General features: G+C 34.5%; 1 protein-coding gene across 4 annotated transcripts; it reads right to left on the bottom strand.

The window, feature by feature from the left end:
- Positions 1 to 283: 283 nt before the first annotated feature.
- On the bottom strand, positions 284 to 12774 carry LOC127843089 (putative ferric-chelate reductase 1). 4 transcript variants are annotated; one of them, XR_008032080.1, is made up of 4 exons: positions 12243 to 12774; positions 7782 to 7918; positions 7348 to 7436; positions 284 to 1226 (listed from the first exon to the last, which is right to left on the bottom strand). XR_008032080.1 is itself a non-coding variant. In XM_052372906.1 (3 exons), exons 1-3 carry the CDS (start codon positions 7929 to 7931, stop codon positions 1091 to 1093), a joined length of 375 nt encoding a protein of 124 aa, XP_052228866.1. In that variant the 5' UTR covers positions 7932 to 8283; the 3' UTR covers positions 284 to 1090. The 4 variants fall into 4 exon arrangements, 1 of the variants encoding a protein (XP_052228866.1); XR_008032081.1 differs by lacking the exon at positions 12243 to 12774 and adding an exon at positions 11604 to 11717; XR_008032079.1 differs by lacking the exon at positions 12243 to 12774 and adding an exon at positions 8290 to 8435.
- Positions 12775 to 23470: the final 10696 nt, after the last annotated feature.

Raw genomic sequence — 23470 nt, 5'->3', positions numbered from 1 at the left:
AATTTAAAGCATACACGAAAGCGGCAATTCACTATAAATATATATCTGCAATTAAATACAAAACGTTAAATACCTGTAATAAGGTAAATATCAGTTTCACAGTAAAATATTTCCGTCGGGCGTTGTTTATTGTGAATACTCAGAAACTGTTTACCCGATATACGGGTATGAAGTCAACCACAAACCGGACCCCGCTCTAGTATGACGAAACTGTTATTTTTAAAGCAGTAGTGCAGTAAACGAGAGAAACAATTGTTAACTGAAGATAAAGCTCTTCCACCGTATATCTTTATCGTCATCGTCAACATAATAATATGCATTGTCTATAATTATACTTAAAAATATTTATATAAAAAATAATCTTACGAACACATGTTTTTATTTATTTGTTTTGCAGCCGTTAATACATCAAGCCCTTATGATGCAAGGTATGCAAATCGGTCGAAACAACGAACTCAATGTTACGCTACTGGTTCAAATCTACAAATATTACAACAACAACCCCAGTGTAAGCATTAGCAACTTTTTTCCAGCATCGTATTCCTCATCATCAGTTGCCGTTCTCCTAGTCTTGTGTGTCATTATCAACGTCCTAGTAAAGGAACCAATTTTGCTTGAAGACATTTATTCGTACCTTAGAATCGGATAAAGAAGTTTCTTTTATTTGACACATTTAAAAATCAATTCAGTCTCACAGAACAGTGGTATTACGAGAAGCAATAATGTGTTGAAGTCATGATCTCTTAGGGCCCAAATTTCATGAACAAACATGTGAAACGGAATCGAAAGAAATTGTGATCTAATAAATTCAATAATATAATATAAAACGTAAAGCAGTATGATTTTATAATAATTTAATAAGATGTTCGTATGACAGATACATATGAATATGTAAATGTACATATATTCCATGAATGACTATATAAAGCCCAATGCCATTGTACATATTGAAGTTGTAAAAAATATGACCTCACGTATTATATATAAGAAAGAAATTAGTTTCAATATTTATATTGAAGGCCCTGTAAATTGCTCAAAGGCAACATGTACGGCATATTGCAATGACGCCGAAGCAATCGACAGCTGTCGTTTATATGACATAGGCGAGGAGAACACCGACGGACGCCATGAAGGCGAGTGTCGCACGTGCAGCACTCGAGCACGGGGAAACCTGCGCATGGACGGCCTTCACCCAGTAGATAGGATTCGTCTGAACCACCGTACAGCTGTGGACATAGGAGATGAGAACACGCTGAATTAACAGAAATCGGTTGAATATGACAAAGTTTGTTTCCTGACCGCAATCTAATATAAGGATCACAAAAAAGTATTTTAAGTTGCATATCTTTGGTAGTTATGTTATATTTGTCAATTAAAATAAACATTACAACCAAAAACACGAACTGGTAATATTTCGTGGAATTAAGATTTTCATATTTTAACTAATTTCTTTAGCTTAATTAAATCAAATTTGCAAGCAAGTTCTGCATATATGCTACTTACACCAAAAACATTACCCTTCATACTGAAGCTATTTATCGGAACACTTTTTTACGTTTTCATTTACAGTGATCTTGACCCAACTGACCCAAATTGCAATCTCAACACAGGTCAGAATGTTTGCTACTTACAAACAACTTTATAGCCCAATACCACAACAACCACTTAAGGGTTATGCGATGGAAACTGTTTCTAAATTGCAATCTCAACATAGGTCAGAATGTTAGCTACTTCCAAACAACATTATAGCCCAATACCACAACAAACACTTAAGGGTTATGCGATGGAAACTGTTTCCAAATTGCAATCTCAACACAGGTCAGAATGTTAGCTACTTTCAAACAACATTATAGCCCAATACCACAACAAACACTTAAGGGTTATGCGATGGAAACTGATTTCAAATTGCAATCTCAACACAGGTCAGAATGTTAGCTACTTTCAAACAACATTATAGCCCAATACCACAACAAACACTTAAGGGCTATGCGATGGAAACTGTTTCCAAATTGCAATCTCAACACAGGTCAGAATGTTAACTTCTTTCAAACAACATTAGATCTATAGCCCAATACCACAACAAACACTTAAGGGTTATGCGATGGAAACTGTTTCTAAATTGCAATCTGAACACAGGTCAGAATGTTATCTTCTTTCAAACAACATTATAGCCCAATACCACAACAAACACTTAAGGGTTATGCGATGGAAACAGTTTCCAAATTGCAATCTCAACACAGGTCAGAATGTTAGCTACTTTCAAACAACATTATAGCCCAATACCACAACAAACACTTAAGGGTTATGCGATGAAAACTGTTTCCAAATTGCAATCTCAACACAGGTCAGAATGTTAGCTACTTTCAAACAACATTATAGCCCAATACCACAACAAACACTTAAGGGTTATGCGATGGAAACTGTTTCCAAATTGCAATCTCAACACAGGTCAGAATGTTAGCTACTTACAAACAACATTATAGCCCAATACCTCAACAACCACTTAAGGGTTATGCGATGGAAACTGTTTTTTCTAATTTAAGTAACACTGATCTTGATACAACTTTCTCCAATTTCAATTCCAACAAAAGTCTTCATGCAAGCTACCTACTTCAAAAATAACCAGAAAATTCCCCCATCCAAACTTAAATTATTGAGAGGATAAAATATTCTTTTTTAATAACAGTGACCTTAACCACAGTGACCCAGCATGCAATTCCGCTTGTTGACCACAAATGTTAGAATGAATGTTCTAAGTACACAAGGTAAATAATTCTGCTGAATTGCAGAAACGAGACATTGACCTTAATTTTTTACCTTGAATTATCATACTTAAAACATGTGTGAATTTTCATTTAAATATCTGTAGTCGTTACAGAGTAATGTACGTGGTCAACGCAAACCTTAAGCTGTAATCATGAGAACCTGACATGGTGACGCTGCAAGTTTACCTTCAGCGCAGATGCAGACGCCGATATTTGAACGAAAAGTATAGCTCGGACTATTTCATTAAAAGTCGAGTTTATAAAACAAAAAATCGCACTGGTCGTTTCTTCAAATTTCAGTTAAAATGATAACAACCGATAAAAAAAATGCATATGATCAAGCAGCTTTAACATCAGTGCAAGTTCAAATACGTGTAGATTACTAACAACTGAAACATTGATTGATTTTTTTTGTTGTTGCATCCTGCTGAGCCAAGTTAAATCCAGTTTAAATGTTTAAGTGATATCCTTAGGAATGTCACATGAACTGAAATAAACACATCCATGTGTGATTATCGAATGGGGAGCTGCTCAAAAAGACTGACGCATGAAAAGACATTCGACCCAGCCGAGCCTGTCTTATTTATAGATTTTATTGCATGACTTTCGCCTTTTTTCAGTTCGAATATTTGAAATGTACGAAAATCAGCCAATGATAGTGTGTCACGAGTCCGATATAAGTGATGGTTTTGAAGATGATTGTAATATCTTCATCTTGAATCAATTTAGGAACCCCGCGAAATATATGCAACAGACCAGGTAGAGAGAGAGAAATAGAGAGAGAGAGTAAGAGATAGATGGAGAGAGAGAGCGAGTAAGAGAGTGAGAGAGAGAGAGTGTGTGTGTTAGGGAGAAATAGAGAGAGAGAGGGAGAGAGAGTGAGAGAGAGAGAGAGAGAGAGAAAGGGAGGGAGGGGGAGAGGGAGAGGGAGAGAGAGCGAATGAGAGAGAGAGAAACTAACCAAGTAATATATATATATATATATATATATATATATATATATATATATATATACGTATATAACCAGATGTACGAGGTCGTTTGTATATAAAAGCTTTATTTCGGTGGATTTTGGTGGGTCAGATATATGCTATATGCTTGTTGAGTCGTGGGTAATTTGCATAAAATTGATAATTCACAAATATTTTATAAATATATGATTATAAATCTTTATGAACAATATTATTAACCTTTGGTTGTTATTTTTATTTTTTTCAAATGTTAATCGTCTGTTATAATAATAAATAATCGATGGATCGATGGTGGTGATGGTGTCAAACCGCCAGCTTGTAAATAGGTTTCTTGTTGAGCCGTGCATTCTGATTGGCTATTCCAATTTCAAGATATGCATCTATATATAACCTAAAAAAATGACATTGCAGGGGAGATTAATTTCTCGTGAAAACATGTTAACAGACGATGTAGTATGGAAACTACTCATAAATAAACGATTGTGTGTTACTTTGGAACACTATATGAACAATGTAGTTGATAAGAGCTCTGATGAATTACAATATTGACCTGTTTTGTCACAATTTTGATCAGCAAAACGAAGGTGACCTGGTCAAAGCTTTTTTCCATAACGTCTGCATAATGTGGGAACGTTCTATCACGTAATTTATATATATATTGAGTCTTCAGCTGAAACATCCGAAGATTTGGTTGCTAGTAGTAATTCTACGGCCCCGTACCATTCACGTTTGGTAAGTACGCTTCACAGGTGTGTGTGCGTGTGTGTGTGTGTGGGGGGGGGGGGGAATCTGCAAGACATGTGGGTACACCCCAATCAGATGCTCGTAAGCCACTTAATCTCCAAACGGAGCCCAACTCACACGCACACGGAAGTTGTCCACATTGTGCCGCCGCCCATACCTTTCGTCAGAGCCGGTAGCGTATGCGGCCTTCCATGCCCGCCAAGGTCTTTTGGGCTGCGCAGTTGCATGTAAGACGTCTTTATGTAGCCGCTAGAGTTGGTGCCCTTGTCTCGCAATCGTCATCAAGTTTGCACCCGAACGATGTAGTTGATAACAACGTTCCTATTGCTGGCGACGTTAATTTCCGTTGCCCTTACATTTACATGTCAAGAAACACCCCAGATTAAGCAAATCGTTTTCAACGATTCACACAGCTCTGAAACCACCTCGTTATTCAAGTAAATTCCACATTATTAAATAACATTTATTAGGTTCGTTCGTGAATCGAACGAAACTGCTGAGATTCCATCCGAACAATAGAACATGATTTCAGGGACGACTATTTTGGTTTAAAATGAATGATTTTACGTCGGCAATATTGGTAGAGATGACAGCTTTACATCAATAAATAAACCCGAGAAGTCTTATATTGGTGTAATAACGAATTGATAACACAATTACCATATACACATTCATTCTGCTGATTGACACTGACTTGTATATTTAAAAAAAAATACCAAATTAAAATGATAATTATTTTAGCGGTTTTAAATCCAATATTTATTTTTAAAATTGCACTTTACATAATAAATTGTTATCGATAAAATCCTTTTGCATTATGTTAAGTTACGAATGAGCAATTTATATATTTCTTGGCTGAATCATGTTCATGGAATTTTTGTTATACCGCTCTTCTTTAATCAAACACATTAATAAGGTTCTATATGCGCGTCTAACGCTTCATCGACTTAGTTTGTGAAGATCATAAGCGTAAGCAATTAATCTACTGAGTATCAAAGAAATAGTCAATATTGTAAGCTATGATACGTATTTAATAGCCGGGTCTCGTTGTAATAAATTATACCATAAGTATTTTTTTCTATTTTGGCTGTCGTGTTTAAAAGACCTATTATCACCAGGGCTTAAAGTGCATGTACTGAGACAATATCAAATGAAACTAATGAATTCAATCCATGAACGTTCAAAGTTACCACCTATTACGTAAGACAATGTCGCTAAAAATAAACGTCTTTGTATATTTTGAATGAGTGACATCCTGCGTTTGTATGAAGTGTGGTAACACGCACTAAACCACCTCTCTCGTTTACTTTTATGTGATTTCAAAAATCGTATTTACATATCTGTGTCCTTCAGTGCAAATGAATATTTGCTTTAAAGTGACACGATCATTCAACTCCATAGCGTAGCTTGACGTTGGTCTAAGGCCGACACCTAATTAAACAAATTTAAAAGGGAACATAAGTATTGTCAATTAAATGATTTATCATTTAAACCCTACTGTAAGTGTTAAAATAACATGCAAAACGCGTTCATTTCATTATAAACTTCAAATATCGAATTGACGCTGGTTACTAAAGCGGTTAATCAAAATGGTTTGATAGTTTCGAAAAACATGCACGTGACGACCTTCTACGCAGTACCTGACTATTAACTAATTTAACCCATTTATGCCTAGCGTCTAGAAAAAAGGCCTTGGCAAACAGCGTAGACCCAGATGAGACGCCGCATTATGCGGCGTCTCATCCGGGTCTACGCTGTTTGCTTAAAGGAATTTGTGTAATAAATATTCTAAATATAGAACTAAATATACTAGACATCCCTAATTTTGGAAATAAATTGATCCAATTTAGAAGGATGTGAAAGTCCACTAGGCATAAATGGATCAAGTGTATCCAAATTCGCATATAATCGCACCGCCGTAGTTCGAAGTCGTCGGGAAACCAACGTAACACAGAAACACCAAAGAACGTTCACTTCACAGACGCTGGCAAGATAAGTTTTTAAAATCATAACTTACCGAACCACGTAACTATGTAACAGTACTTATAGATTTGGATTGTGAGTAGCGTATCTATTTCGACAATAAATAATAAAAAAATCTATTAATGTTTGTGATATATATTTTGTACACATCTCAGTTACATGGTACATCTAGACCGTTTGCAGAGTTGAAACTTAAGCCAGTCATTTTCAGCTAGCCATGTATGATGTAAGACCCGACTTAATTTACATCTCAATCAATACTAACAGTCTGCTGCCTGTACATTTTAATTTGCTACTAATTTAATGGAAATCCACATTTCGTTTGAAAAATTTAAATAAAGTTTGGACCGATCCTTTCTGGACAGATCCTTTCCGAATTTCAGAAATAAAAATATGCCTATTTCAAAAAATTTTGTTTACGGTTTAACGTCTGTATACCCATATGATTAAACGTTTATATACCGACTTCCGGATTTATGATTTGACTCCCCCATTCAACCGTTTAAGTTATTGTTCCATTGTTCTAAGTAAAAAAAAAGTATACGGCGTTACGTGCTTGGTTGTGTTATACTTTCAAGCTCGACGGGTAATCGTGTGGTCATAATATAAAATGCATATACAGTCGGGATATGATCGCAAGCCGACTAGATAATAAAATAATATTCATAAACAATAAATTATGTTTAAATAAACTATTGAGAGCATACTTTTACATGATACTCCAAATAGGTCAAACCTAGGTTGCATAATTTCTTCTTTCACAGTATGGTTTACAGATGAACAAAAATGACATCCAACCTTTGTCTGGTCTGAATGGTCCGCCATAACCACCCTTAGTGGGTGAAATAAACAGAAATATGATGTGTATGGACTACCGTACTCACACAATATGAACATTTGAAGTTTCACTGGAAGGAGTCCACCTGAACTTTGCGGATCCCTTGTCACGGTTCTCTGAATGGGTAATCGATCCCTTAAAACAACAAGTATTGAATGGCAATTGAACAACCATTTGCAATACCCAACATAAATGTTAACGAGAGTTTTCTGAATTTTTATAGCTATCATAGCGTATAATATATTGAACGATACTAATCTATACATTTATGACTCAGTAATTCCTTTTAGCTTAGATAGGGACATATTCAATGAACGAAGCTTGGTCCATGGTCCAGAGTTGTTGTTAGCAGCTGTGAACTTCATACGTGAATATACTATACGTCTAGAAGGAACACTTCTATAATTGTTGTGTCGAATATATAAATCAAGTTTGCATGATAATATGAATGATGCAACATAGAAACTGTTCCCAACTTACCGCGCCACAATTGTTTGCGAACGTAACGGTGGCGTCGTCATCGGCAAGTGTCCCCACGGTCGTGTCGCTGTCGATGGCGGCACGTGCCTGACACAAAAAGCCTCGGAAGTTGGCCCCGCCAGTCCCCGCTAGCGTCACTGTCGACGTCATAGAATTACATGTATAGTCATCACATTTATCACAAGAAACAGGTCGGTTTTGGTTTTATTACTAGCTTAGAACCGAGGTAGCGCGAGGCTTGCATTTTCCTCCATTTTTTTCAATTAATAATTATGAAATATCGCATTTTTGATTATTTTGTTTTCCCGTAGATGACAAATACAGAATTTTTGGAAAAAACAACAAATCTGATCTAAAAATGATAGTATAAAGCTCTAGATTATACGATCGTTGTTATTCTATCGATTTCCATCTGGTAATAGGATAAATTTGATTTCTATGATTGCACGACTTTTTTAAATATCTAGTGAAGTTTGAATACAATTGTAGAAATACTGTCGTTATGCACCTTAAGGTTTGATAATCTTATAATCATAATCTATCCTGTCTATACGTCGGTACACACTGACTGTGTCAAATTTAATATAATGTTCAAATATGTTATATTAACAATTTGATTCACGAATGCGTGTACATTTATAAATCATAATTTGAGGCTATGTATAGATGCGCCTGTCGATAAACAAAGGAGAGTCCAATTGCACGGGTGATAACAACGCAATAGGTTACGCTTGTTTATATTCACAGTTCTCAGTTTATAAAACGTTGAACATGAGTTCAACAATAAGTACAGGGATACGATAGACAACATCAAAACTGCGTCATTATCGCTAAAACCGATTTAAAAAAAAAACAATTAAATATGACAACAATTATCTTTTAAAAAGATAGTCTTGTTGTTTTTTAAAATAAAGTTTGAAATTTTGTTTCTTACTAATTTAATTGAAAACATAAGTTAAACTATTGTGTGTTTTTTTTACGTGTTAGTCGCATATTTACGGCATTGAATATGTGTTATAATAGGCAAACCATAGATCTACATAAGTATAAGTAGATACAAATTATGCATGCTATGTCCTCCATCATCGCAATATATCGTATGTTAATATTTGATTAACATGCAGTTTTCTTTCCAAACATTTAAATCACACTTTCATAGCCGCGTCATGCGAAAATGAGTCTTTGGTCTTTCGACCAGCGTAGCTCAAGTTTTAATGTGTTTTGCTTGATAATTTAATACAATGCTGTTTAATACCAATACATTTTTATTTGTCAGCAAAGCTCACAAATAATGCAGACGCAATTTTGCAGATCAGTATGCCTTAGCTACGGAAGGGCCCGTAACCCATGACTGCCTGTGTGGATAACTCCAGTCAAATTTAGCAGACGACAAAATTAATGCTTAAAGCGTTTCTGTTTATACTTAACTGGTACACTGCAGCAGACGACAGCCTGTAATTATGTAAACAATAGGTTTAAGAGCTTGTGGGACGTATTGGCCAGTCTAGTGTTTAAAACAGCTTGTGCGATGACATAGGTAAGTTTATCATTGAAATCTGTACATATTGGCTGCTTTCAGGGAAAACGGGGCTTAATGCTGCATTAAAAGTCTGTCATGTGGGCAAAATTGTTTCTCAATAATGTAAACAAAATGGATAAAGTATTAGATACACATATCACAACATGTACATGATTAAAGGCTTGTTATTCTTTAGCAAGGCAACCACAATTCTGAAGATGGTTGCCAGTGCAGCGACAAGTTGTGAAAAAAGACATATTGTTGTTACTTTGTCTAAGTTATCTCTATAACATAAATATGAGGATAAACAGTCACACACATCTTGACCTGTGCTTTAAGACACACTCTTTAAAATTTGAATGAGTTGTGTTAATTTCAAACTTGCGATATAAAAAGCTATAACATTAGTTTGAAAACTGAGTTGCTTCTAAGATTATTCAATAGCGAACAAATTCAGTGCCTTCAGCGCTTTGATTCTTTTTTGGCAAGGGGCAAACCTTGTTGATATTTACGGTTTTAGTCTAATAATTATGAAACTTGTTCAAAACATTTTGCCTGATTCCCCTTTGGCGGAGTTCGACAACTGTTCCGGTCCGTTGAAAAACATGAGTTTTCTTTTATGGCTACAGCGAAACGTTGTTAAAATCTAGAAGCCAGATTTTTGGTTTAACCAAGATGTAACTGTTTCAGAACATGTGTTCGAATGATATCTGACCCGAGTTTGAAAATGGTTCCGGTCCATTTACAAACAAGGTCTCCATAGCCGTTGCATTTTTTCGTATACGGAAAGACTGAATCAACACAATCTGGTCAATCAATATGAAGCTTACTCACATTTGTTTTAATGATATCTGAGCCGAATTTAAAAAATGGTTCGGCAGTTTTCCTGATGTTGCTATTGCAAAACTTATAATATAATATTATCTACTGATTTGTAACGCGGATTGAATAGACGTAAAATGACCACTAATGGCACCCGATGCACACAGATGCCAAGTTTAATTTATGCGATTAAAACAGAACAATACTGTAAATTATCAAAACTTTATTTCTGTTTGTAACAATGCATCTATTATACAATAGATTTAACATTAATCTTATTAGTATTCCATTGAAATCTGTAGCCGATTTAAAATGTATGTAATAAATATCGTGAAATATTTATATTGATATTTGAAGACATAGACCAGCCACAATTTGACTTTAACCGATAGCCTTAAAGTAACTGCACAAAGTCAATAGACGCTAATTTAGTTCTTCGTTGTTAATATTGGAAATTACTATCTACATTAAGTGTACGATTTTTATTTGAAAGTTATCTATGTACTTGAATTGAGAAATGATGTGAATGTGTTCTGGTAAAATTTACTGCTATATATATACACATGTATATGATCTGGCATGAGTTGTCATATCATACCATATTTAATTAAACTAGTTCAGGAATTTTGTTAGTTAGCGAGCCTTTGGCGAGCTTACTAACGAATTTACAGGAGGAGTTTAATAAAATATGGTATGAAATGACAACGAGTGTCAGATCTTTTTATCACATGCTTTTAAATGAGCAAATTAAATAAATGTTTACGCAAACATAATGATAAATCCCGAATGTTGTTTACATTTCGTGACGTCATTTGACGTTGCAACGTCATTTCAGCAAAATAACAAAATGCGATTGGTCAATCGAACGAAAATAAGCCAATTAAAACGCTTAAAAAGTATATTACACATGTGTCAGATAAAAATATTCGTAATGGTTATACATGTATAACATGGTAAACAGGGTATGGCATGTGATAAATATATATGAGTTAATTTAATTTTACATCATGAAGGTTTTGTAATAAAACAGTCAAAAAGAGTGTATATAAAAATATGGGCTTCCCTCCTTTGACACAGAAGACAATTTTTATTTAATCTTCTTCTTAGTTAAATTTAAAGCTATTGTAGATATTTCATATTTTTTTTATAAATTCATTCATGGAAAAATTTGAAAAATAAAAATGTATGCAGATGTCTCTTTAAGACCATGACTTGTATGTATATTTGGCAAACACAGGGGAAAAGCATAGTTATGAAGTGATCGACTATTGATTGATCGCTGTAAACGTGATATTGAATACTGGCTGTCACATCATGATTGTTTGAGAAGGAATTTTAATTTAAATAGACTTTATGCAAATATGATTTTATGCAAAGTTTCTTTACAGCCCGAAAATAAATTTATATTGACGCACGGAAGCCTCGAGGTCCCAAACAATCTAGACCTATACTACTGCTCTTAATTTTAGTTTGTGTCTCACCTGATATAGAGTCGATGCCACACCCATTTATTACAGAACACACAGTTAGCGAGTAGGGCGCAACCGACGTCTGTGCTGTTTGACCGTGACCGGTAGTGCGTTCAGTTACAGCGAACGTTCGCTATAGTTCGCGAACGGTCGCGAACGGTCGCGAACGTTCGCTATTGAACGCTCGGTTCGCCGCGAACGTTCGCGAACCGAAGCGAACCCTCTCGGGAGGTAGTTCGCTAGCGAAACCAAGATGGCGGACAAATAAATATGTTGAATTTGTTCAGTGTTACTTCGATATTTTTTCCTTTTTTTGTAGTACATAAAGTGAATTGAACAATAAACAAAGTGTATAGGAGGTTTTGGGGATTCCGATAATGACGCCACGTTTGCGCATCCTCAAATGTTGGCCGCCAACACTGCGGCCATTCTGCTATTGTTTGCGTTTGATGATCCGCATCGTGATAAGATTTCAATTATATTCGCGACCCATTTTAAGAACAACAAAATATTCAGAAATTGAAATTCTTCCATATTAAATAGAATCCAATGAATGAACACAAATAAGGACGTAAACAAACAACAAATTGGTTGATTTTATGTTATCAACATAACGAAACTATTTGAACCTATATGTCCGTAAAGACTTACCTTGTTACAGATTAACTAAATCCTCTTGATACATGTAAATGTTTTTATTTAATTGTTTACACCAATTTTGACCACCCATTGTTTAATTGCCCCTTTGCTCATCACAAACCGATTATCTCGATATGATCGGATACTGTCCAGACAATAACTAAGAAAACAGGGTGTCATAAACCCAGGGACCCATATTTGTATGACTCAGTATGGGGTCATTAACCACATGTGTCTGGTCATTAAACACAATTTATGATACCTCCGTGTCATCTCTGGGCATATTAAGCCAAAAACTTAACAGTTGCTTTAATAAAACATTTGAACATATTTAAAAAATAGACGTACATTTGTTCGAAATGGATTAACAGGAACTATTAAGTATATATATATAAGCCAGTTTAAACATAACACTTAAGTGTTTTATAATGACAATACATTTAAAATAGTGTAGAAATTTACTGCTACACAATTATCGTATTTAACGGGTACCTGCAAATGTAAACCGATATAATAACGTGTAAAGATCGTGCGTTTTTGCAGTGTTCGAAACATCATTGTGAAAACAAGCAATTGCGTTTGATCATAATATTGACATAAAATACTTGGGTAAAATAAATGTATATATTTATGGTATAATAAAATGCCATATTTGTATCGCTCATAATCACTACATTAGAGTTTTCAATATACATGTAAATTCAAAGACAGTTCAATTCGCAAAATATGCAGGTGTTGTTTTTTTCCATGCGAATGCTAAAATTTATTAATATTTTCATTAAATGTAAACGAAACGAAAATTCATTCAATATAAAAGAAAATTACAACTACATTTGAAGATTATAATGTATTGCGCTATTTTAGGGCTTTGTTTTATAACTGATTCAATGCACCTCTTACACTAAATTTCGATCGCTAATGAAAAATAACACTATCGCATCCACACCACTTATAATTATAATCAAATTATTAAAGGTTTTATTTTTTGGAAATATCTGTTAGTTAAGTACTTTCTGTGTTATTAGCGATTTCCGCCATCAAAATCGCTACATATTTCTGGGAGCCGCCATCTTGAAACGTTCGCGCCGAACTTATCGTTCAATAAGACCGAATCGGAAACGAACGATCATTGGCGAACGTTCGCTGTAACTGAACGCACTACGGGAATCATCGTTGCGCATGTGCTAGCCGGCGCACCACCTAAGTATCCGGATATGGGAGACACCAAAACCATTAAAGCCACAACTCTTGCCATTATATCCATTTTGGCCTGCAAAGAAAGATCTTTCATTAAAGATGTATATTGCTTTCAAGTTCAAGTGAGCATAATTGTTACATTTTTACCGAACCATTTGTTTGCAAAATGGACTACAATATGCACAATTTCTACTAAAATTGTGGCTTGCTGATAGCGCATGTTTAGCTCATGGACACTTGGTTTCACACTGCATGTATATATACATACATGTATATAAATATATAATCGTTACAAACAACGTTTATAAAATCAACACACTTGATTTATTATGATACCTTTTAGTTTAAGACATCGGGTTTTTTGGGTTGATACGTAGTTGTACGGGTCATTTTTATTTTAGACGCTGATACATATAATATTAAAAGTAGATTAATGTCCATTTTAGTAATTTAAAGAGAACATTGATGAAGGAACTAACGTAAAGAGATAATAACGGTGAATCGAAACGAGTGCGCATATTTAACCTTATTCAAGATGAAATCGCCTCCAAACTCACCTGGATTGTTAAACAAAAATACATACAAATAAATATCAATATAACAACGATTGTATGGATTAAAATATGGCGACGTGACCCGTCCTTGCAATCAAATGGTCATAAATTTAAATAATCAAAGAGTTTAAGTAGGAGATGCAGTTTGACTTTGTATTAACTTCTATTTCAATTTGCATTATAGCAATATGTGAACGTTTAAGTTTAGTTTTAACATATTTTATTTTCAAATGTTTTCATGTTTTGTGTAATTGTATTTATATAATATTATAAACCTAATACGAATACCCCCAGCTAAATTTTGATGTTCCGCGGGTTTGATTTGGTTATTTTTATTCATTCATTTTAATGTTTGTGTAATTGTATTTACAGGGAGAAGTGAAACTTTTTCAGTGTCAATTTAGTTGTATTCCAACTGTATACGAAACTAAGTTATTGCATTTATGTTAGGTAATATATATAATGTATACAGTATTACCCCAGTCACAAATATCGCACGGACGCCGGCTCATTTTGTAGCATCGGGCGGCGTCAGGAGTAATTTTAAGCCTCACTTAAAATTGTACACGACGTCGGGCCCGGGAAGGAAGCGAATTGAGATCGAAAAAAAGATCGGACGATCAACGCCCGGTTATCGCCCGGCTATAACCGTGCGTTTATGGTCCGATCTTCTTTCTATCTAAACTCCATTTCTTCCCGGACCCGACGTCGGCTTAAATTTTAAGTGAGACTTAAAATTACTCCGGACGCCGCCCGATGCAAACGTTCATAAAATTTTCACAAATATTTGTCAAAATGAAAAAGAGTAATGAAAGAGTGTCCAACTGTCAACAGATGATGCCCCACTCATTATTTCAAAACTACTTATTTGAGAGTTAAATATTTTACATATTTTAACTGTTAATCTGATTAAATATGCGGATAATATAGTCAGAAATGCGTTCTCTTAAAATATAAACAAATGGTATATAGATTAAATTCCTTTGATTTATTTGCAAAATTCATCAAAATACGAAGTTATATATAAAACCATTACAATCATTTACAGGAAGTTGAGGTCATTTCCACTTTATGATTGTCTTTGTCCACTGCCGATCTAGATTGATATTGAAATTTGATATTGATTCATGCTTTAATATTGATGATTTTGTTCTCATAATGTCTCTATTGCTGATGACATGGCATTTGTAGGATATTTTACCCGATTCTTATATCATGACATGCTTACTGACAAAACCCACTATGGCATACTTACTGATAAGACCCACTATGACATACTTACTGATAAGACCCACTATGTCATACTTACTGAAAAGACCCACTATGACATACTTACTGATAAGACCCTCTATGGCATACTTATTAAAAAGACCCACTATGACATAATTACTAATAAAACCCATCATGTAATACTTACTGATAAGACCCACTATGACATACTTACTGATCAGACCCACTATGACATACTTATTGATAAGACCCACTATGACATATTTACTGATAAAACTCAACATGTCATATTTACTGATAAGACCCTCTATGGCATACTTACTGATAAGACCCACTATGACATATTTACTGAAAAATCCCACCATGTCATACTTACTGATATAACCCTCTATGACATACTCACTGGTAAGACACACTATGACATATTTACTGATAAAAAACACCATGTCATACTTACTGATAAGACCCTCTATGACATACTTACTGATTAGACCCACTACGACATATTTACTGATAAAACCAACCATGCCATACTTACTGATAAGACCTACTATGACATATTTACTGATAAAACCCACCATGTCATACTGACTGATAAGACCCACTATGACATATTTATTGATAAAGCCCACCATGACATACTTACTGATAAGACCCTCTATGACATACTTACTGATAAGACACACTATGACATTCTTACTGATAAGACCCTCCTTTATGGCATACTTTCTGATAAGACCCTCTATGACATACTTACGGATAAGACCCACTATGACATTTTTACTGATAAGACCCTCTATGACATGCTTACTGATAAGACCCACTATTACATATTTACTGATAAAACCCACCATGTCATACTTACTGATAAGACCTACTATGACATACTTACTGATAAGACACACTATGACATTCTTACTGATAAGACCCTCTATAACATACTTAATGATAAGACCCACTATGACATACTTGATAAAACCCACTATGACATATTGACTGATAAGACCTACTATGTCATACTTACTGATAAGACCCGCTATGACATACTTACTGATAAGACCATCTATGACATACTTACTGATAAGACCCTCTATGACATACTAACTGATAATACCCACTATGACATATTTACTGATAAAACCCACCATGTCATACTTACTGATAAGACCCTCTATGGCATACTTACTGATAAAAAAACTATGACATACTAACTGATAAGACCCACTATGACATATTTACTGATATGACCCTTTATAACATACTTACTGATAAGACCCACTATGACATATTTACTGATAACACCCATCATATCTTACTTACTGATAAGACCTACTATGACATACTTACTGATAAGACACTTTATAACATACTTACTGATAAGACCGCCTTATGGCATACATACTGATAAGACCCACTATGGCATACTTACTGATAAAACCCTCTATGGCATTCTTACTGATAAGACCCACTATGTCAAACTTACTGATAAGACCCTCTATGGCATACTTACTGATAAGACCCTCTATGACATACTTACTGATAAGACCCTCTATGACATACTTACTGATAAGACCCTCTATGACATACTTACTGATAAGAACCTCTATGACATACTTACTGATAAGACACTTACTGATAAGACCCTCTATGACATACTTACTGATAAGACCCACTATGATATATTTACTAATAAAACCCACCATGTCATACTTACTGATAAGACCTACTATGTCATTCTTACTGATAAGACCAACTATGACATACTTACTGATAAGACCCATTATGACATACTGATAAGACCCACTATGACATACTTACTGATACGACCTACTTTGTCTTACTTACTGATAAGACCTACTATGTCATACTTACTGATAAGACCCTATATGATATACTGATAAGACCCTATATGACAAATTTACTGATAAGAACAACTATGACATTCTTATTGATCTTATTTCTGGCAAAATACTTAGAATATGACAAGCTGACTTGGTAAAGCACACAGTTTTTAATTATCAAATCCAGGATTATTGGCTTCACTCCCACGTGCAGCCAATAATTCTCTCTATAATATGTTTGAGTTCTCTAGAGCTTACACGGAAAAGTGTGCAAAAGCTTTCCTTAACGTATTCTAATGATTATTTTATTAATTTATACATTTTCGTTATCAGAATACAGGCAAATACCAACAAACAAACAACATATGATATGTTTTGCAACGGCAGCATTTCATTTTGATGAAATTGAGACCAAATTAAAAATGTATAAGGAGCAGAATTAATTACAGGCATTCATATAAAGTAAATAATTTTATTTGTGACATAAAATTCTTTCTTATATAAACATTTTGTGTTTAACTATAAATAATGTAAACATCTATATGTTTAACAGCTTTCGATAATGTGAATTGGATGTTTTCATAAGTTTCATGCGCGTTATTGATAATATCGATTTGTGTTTTTGGTTTCGATAGAATGTGACTATCTTCCGTTGGCCCCGTTGACTAAGTTTAGATATATAAGTAATGTGATCCCTGAAATCTCAACACATTTCTGGAGCTACTTGGGTTTTATCACAACATCAAACGAAGTGAAAAAATGCAACTTGCTTGTATTTGCAATAATCGTCGCTATCTTAGCAACGCAGGATGGTGCAGCGCATGCAGGCCCACCGCCACGGCAGCCACCGCAAGCCATTCATGTGCAGGACACTTCGAATAATGTGGATGTGCAGAGGCGTCTTTCCGAGTTGGATGCAGGACTGGCCACCATCAACGCTCAATTAAATGACCTGAAAGCAGCCGCCTCGAATGACAACCAAGCTCAGATCAATGACCTACTTGCACAGATACGCGCGCAACAAATCTCTCTGGCCTCGACTGACCAACAAGTGGCAAATATTCAAGGTCAGCTGACGGCTCTTGACAAGAATGTGAATCCTGACTTTCTAAAGAATCTTCTGGAGAAGATTTTGCGCCTGGAAATAGTAATTTGCATTTGGACTTAGCCAATCTAAAAGCGCTGGTCAATCCCAACGCTGGATCAAACCTTCCTTTGTAAGTACATATTTTATTTTGTAGTGGTATATAGTGTATATTCTTTAACGGGGTTGTGCATATTCATTAAGGTTATTTTCACTAATCAGTTATCTTGAACAAAAATATAAATATCCGGCGTAAATCCTTATTTTATAACAAAGGAAGAGAATTTACGTTTGTAGATAATTTACCTGAAGAAAAGTTTAATCTTATTATTGTTTTCGCATATATCCACCGCATGGAATGTTTGTTACGAACTGACCGTTTATTCAAACTATATCCACAAAGTTAAAAGACAGCTTAATGCAGGTTGAAAGCAATGCTGAAAGCTCATAATGGGGCTTTTAGCATTGTTTTCAACCTGTATTAAGCTAAAACTACTTGAAGTGTTCATCTTAGTTTATTGTACTTCGACCTATCGATATTCCACTTTTAATAAGAGAGGTACCCCAATATGAACTAGTTTGTATCCTTGTCAAAGCCAATCAAATGAAGACAATATGTCGTTCATGTTTCACTACTAAAAACATGTGTTCTTTTGGAAAAGCAGGCGATTACTTTGTCTTGAAATATTGTTTAGTACTTGTGAAAAATATCAGGAGCATAAACAGGAGAATGCCGTGATATATAAATACTGTCAAAAGTGACGTTACAACATACTGAATCCATATCAAATTGATCTTCAGTTATGTTACACCGACACGTTACTAATTGCCTCCTGGATGACATTCGAGCGCGTGTGAGAGAAAAAAAGTACATTGTTCAAAGAGATCCTGAAATGAAGGGATTCGCGCATTTGGAAAGCAATCAAATATTTTCTATTTTCGTACAAAAGCAAGTAACTTCATTTTTGCTATTCACTGAGGAGGAAAGCTGAAGCTACACATCTTAAATGTATATTGTAAAATTGTATTTTTACTCTCGTGGGATAAGAATAGTGCTACCATTTTCAGTGGGAAATGCGTTCATAAGGAAATTGACCATATCAATAATAATAAAAAACAAAACAAATAAAAATGTGTCGTGACGTTAAGTTTATTGTTTGTTCTAATTTGTAAAAGGAACGCATATTATGAAATTATCCATATCGCATTATAGTTTAAGCGTGTTATTAATAACATGTTCAACTAAGTTTTACATTTGTGAAACAAATGTTTCAACCGAAAGATGTCCAATTTATACCAAATTAAAAAGTAATAGTAATTTAAAATAAAATGGCATATTAATACTGTAACATAATATTGACAGTATCATGTTTGAATATCCATATTGTAGTTTTGCCTTAGCTAAAGATTTAAATGTCTTGACTTAACCGATTTTTGACTTTGTACCATCAGATGATCTTATGTGGGATGATGATTGTGATCAAATAAAGATGAGTAGAAAATATTTTAGATAACATATCATATTAAGAAATTAAAACAACAAATTGCAAATAGAATTTTATAAGTAAATTCGATAATTAAAATAAACTACACGAATGGCGTGGACGTTGTAAAAATCATCATGAGCTAGCAATTATGACAATAGGTACAATTATAAATAATAAAACATGGTTTGCATGCTTTTTTAGTTATTAATAGTTTATCAACAGCCACCTTAGATCTGAATATGATGATAACTAAATACTTAACAGAGAGCTCTAGTGCTAATGAAATTGAAATATCTATTAGACTTACCCGCGGAAAACAGTTGTTGTGTTGACAATAAATAAGAATTAAGTTTCCTAAGCATGTACAGCCCCTTGCAGAACCGATTATATGCAATATTTTCAACGTTATATTTCAAACTGTTGTCGTCATTAAAAGCCTGTACGAAAAGTAATATTTTCCGTATCCAAAAGTCAGTGTCACAATATGAAATTTTAATTATCGAGGCATATCTCTAATTTTAATTATGTACACTTGTGTACACGGATGTCACATAACAGCATTTACAAGTGGGCTGGAATGAATGATACAATTCACGAATTTCATGCAGCATTTATACGTGGTTATTTAACTGTTGACTTATTATTATTATTATTAAAAGCTATTTGTCAAAAGTATATTTGACAACGAGGTGGGCGCTTAAATTTTATTTATGTGGATTATATAAGGGATACGATAAGATAGATCATCGAAAGTTGGTTCTATGTTAAGAATGAATCGGTATAAAAGGTAATATTTGGCGTTTTCTTATTAAATCGTTTGCAAATTTAAAATCGTGTACAAGGACTGAAAATGGGTCACTTGTTTTTTAGACAATAACACACGGCAGAGCTGGGCCGGGCGTCTATAATCGGCCCGCTGCCGACATAACGGCCCGAGGACCTTTGGCCCGAGTGCCATTATTCGGCAAGAGCCGATTGTAGACGCCCGGCCCAGCTCTGTCGTGTGTTATCGTTTATATCACATATCATACTATTTTGGTCTTTCACGAAAATTTATACAGAAACAGCTTTCCTTACTTTTATCCTGCCTCTGTTGCAAAAATTGACCAGATAAAGCAGGGTCGGATAAACAAGTTGATATCCGGCAGTACATCACGTGACCGTGATCTAACCATAAGTATGTATTCCTACGCGCCGATTAACATGTTCTAATATTTGACCTTTGAAATTTATTGGGACGCACCATGAATGTTATCGTTTTATTATATATCATCCTTTTTTGTTCTTTAAAATATATTACCGAACCAGCTTTTCGTATTTATCATTTTCATTTACTTGATTACGCAATTTATGACGTATCTAGTGTGACGTCATTTCTCAGACAAAACATACTATCTAGCAGAGCGACTCTGGTCCCTGGACGTCTTTACCTTATATGGTAATCATTACCATATATGTCACAACACAAAAATCTATAAATAAACGTTATGAACGAGTGTAATATGACCATATATGAAGAAAGCGTAATCAAATAACGTGCGAGGGGTACCGAATGGAGAAACAAGAAAAAACATCGTTGGAATAATCTCCCCTTTTGATTGCCCACGAGCTTTCAAACGGTTGAGATCCGGTATTGTATACGTTTGTGACATTGTTTTGAGATCAAGAAGTCATTTCGGCGCTGATATATTTCAGTTTTGTTTTTGAACTTGCAATAGCTATCTTTTAAATGTGATTTTGTGTATTTCGACGTTGTAAAGTGTATAATTCAAAGTGGCATTCATTTTCGCGACCTAGTCCTAGTAACTCGGTGTGAGTGAACGAAGGATTTGTGTTTACTTTTCACCTTAAGTTCAACTGTATGTTTTATTACCCATTTTGTGATCTATTAAAACCACGTGCTTCGCGCATTTGGACACTTACAGTGTGTTTTACACTAGTGCAATAATTGACGCGTTTGATGTGTTTATAGTGACTGTGTGATATTTGCATTGATTGAACACTTACCAGTGGATTGCAATTTTGAGTGACACTTTAATACTAATTATTAAAAAAACAGGTGCTTCACGCATTTGGACACATTCAGTGTGTTACACACTAGTGCAATAATTGACACTTTTGACATGTTCATAGTGATATTTGCACTGAACACTGACCAGTGTATTGCAATTTTGACACTTATTGATTATTGAAAACTAGTGCTTTTTAACTTGTGTGACCTTTATTTTTATTAAAGCGTGATTGATCTGTTTTGTTTATATTCTTTTTGTGTAGTTAGATACACATAAGACAAGTTTAGTCGTCCTTATTAGTCTTGTTGCAATAGTATTGTTAAGGTAGTATTTGGGTTGTTAAGACTTGTCTTTTTATAATTAGTAGATTTATTACGCAGGCTCTTTTGAACAGGATGCAGCGTTGTGTCAGGAAGCATTTTCCTTTTATTTTTTCAGGTGCCCAAGACAGGAGAAAAGTGAACCGTATTGCTGGGGACTCCAATGCTCATCGGATTAAGGATATTCTTCCTGACGATATAGCTGTCAAATGCCTGCCAATCTCTGATGAGAATATGTAATGACAATGGTATAGAACAGTAATTACAGTTTCAAGTTTGTTTCTATTAATGGTATCATATGTACACATTTTTCTAAACGTTAAAACGAAATGATTAATGAAATAAACAAAAGGTTACCGTTTAAACGGTATCCATATGTCAGTTATAAAAGCGTCATTGACATCGCATTTCAAAACTGAAAGTAATGATTATTTCCAGAAGTTATATTCAGATCATAACCCATTTGGGCAATGACGTCATATTAAAACCAACTGTTCTTGCCGTTGTTGAGTCATTGGGTACACATTTTCTACTTACATGCCGTAGTATTTTATAACAAAGACAAATAAATATTGATCCCACATTTCTTCAATAAGACTACACCTGTGTAAATTTTTTTATTGTTTTCTACCTAACAAGATGTACATAAAAACGAGTATCTGTTTATTAAATTAAAAATGAATGCGGATGAATAAATGTCGGGAAAATTTCCTCATGCACGTTGTGCTGACGCGCATCAAATGTTCAAGACAATTCGGGGAATGATCATGCAACAAATAGCTGGAAAATTGTCCCGAGCACTTTGTGCCGACGTGTGTCAAATATTCAAGACGTCTAGGTCGTACATGGTGTTTTGTTATGTTTACGCTGTTGTGAATAAGGGCCATCTGGCACACATGATACAAATGTATACCAGTCTTTTTTTAACAGCTTTTAATAAGTTTTGCAACATTGTAACGTAATGAACTAAAATGGATTATGTTGATATCAACAGTCGTTTAAATGTTTACTGTTTTTGTAAACATTTTTGAGAAAACACGAAACGCCACCATTTAAACGTGATACTCATAGTTTCTATAAATGATGTAATTATTTCATTTCTTTATACTTAAACAGTTCAAATGTCAAGTCCTAAGCTTCGTATGATTACAGTATTTGTCATCAATATAAAGTTAAACTTATTATGCTGATGTGCAATAATTGGCATCATTGCGTTTTCTAACTAATTTGCATGGTTATATATTTTATTTAAGCGTGTGGAATATTTCACAGATTGTAGGGAATTGTAATTGCAAACTTTTCATTTTAATTTTGAGGCAAAGCATGCATTTTCCTTGTGTATTCATTCATGTACATTTGTGATTTATTTACACAGACATTCGCCAACTCTGTTTTCAAAGGTGCCAAATTTTCTTGTGATCGTTTTTGCCATGCATTGTTGAGAGACTTGCGGAAGATGGATGTTCAACAGCTGTATCTTCATCTAGGCTCAAATGACATTCTTACGAATGAAGC

Source organism: Dreissena polymorpha, chromosome 8, assembly GCF_020536995.1.
Source record: "Dreissena polymorpha isolate Duluth1 chromosome 8, UMN_Dpol_1.0, whole genome shotgun sequence".
Lineage (NCBI taxonomy): Eukaryota > Metazoa > Mollusca > Bivalvia > Myida > Dreissenidae > Dreissena > Dreissena polymorpha.
This window is presented reverse-complemented; position numbering and strand designations above follow the sequence as displayed.

Bases quoted from the DNA above. Each gene is read 5' to 3' on its own strand.
- LOC127843089 (XM_052372906.1), bottom strand. From the start codon at position 7,931: ATGACGTCGACAGTGACGCTAGCGGGGACTGGCGGGGCCAACTTCCGA. The intron at 7,437-7,781 runs GTAAGTTGGGAA...TGTTGTTTTAAG, and splicing joins TCGCAAACAATTGTGGCGCG to GGATCGATTACCCATTCAGA. The intron at 1,227-7,347 runs GTGAGTACGGTA...CTATGTCCACAG, and splicing joins ACTTCAAATGTTCATATTGT to CTGTACGGTGGTTCAGACGA.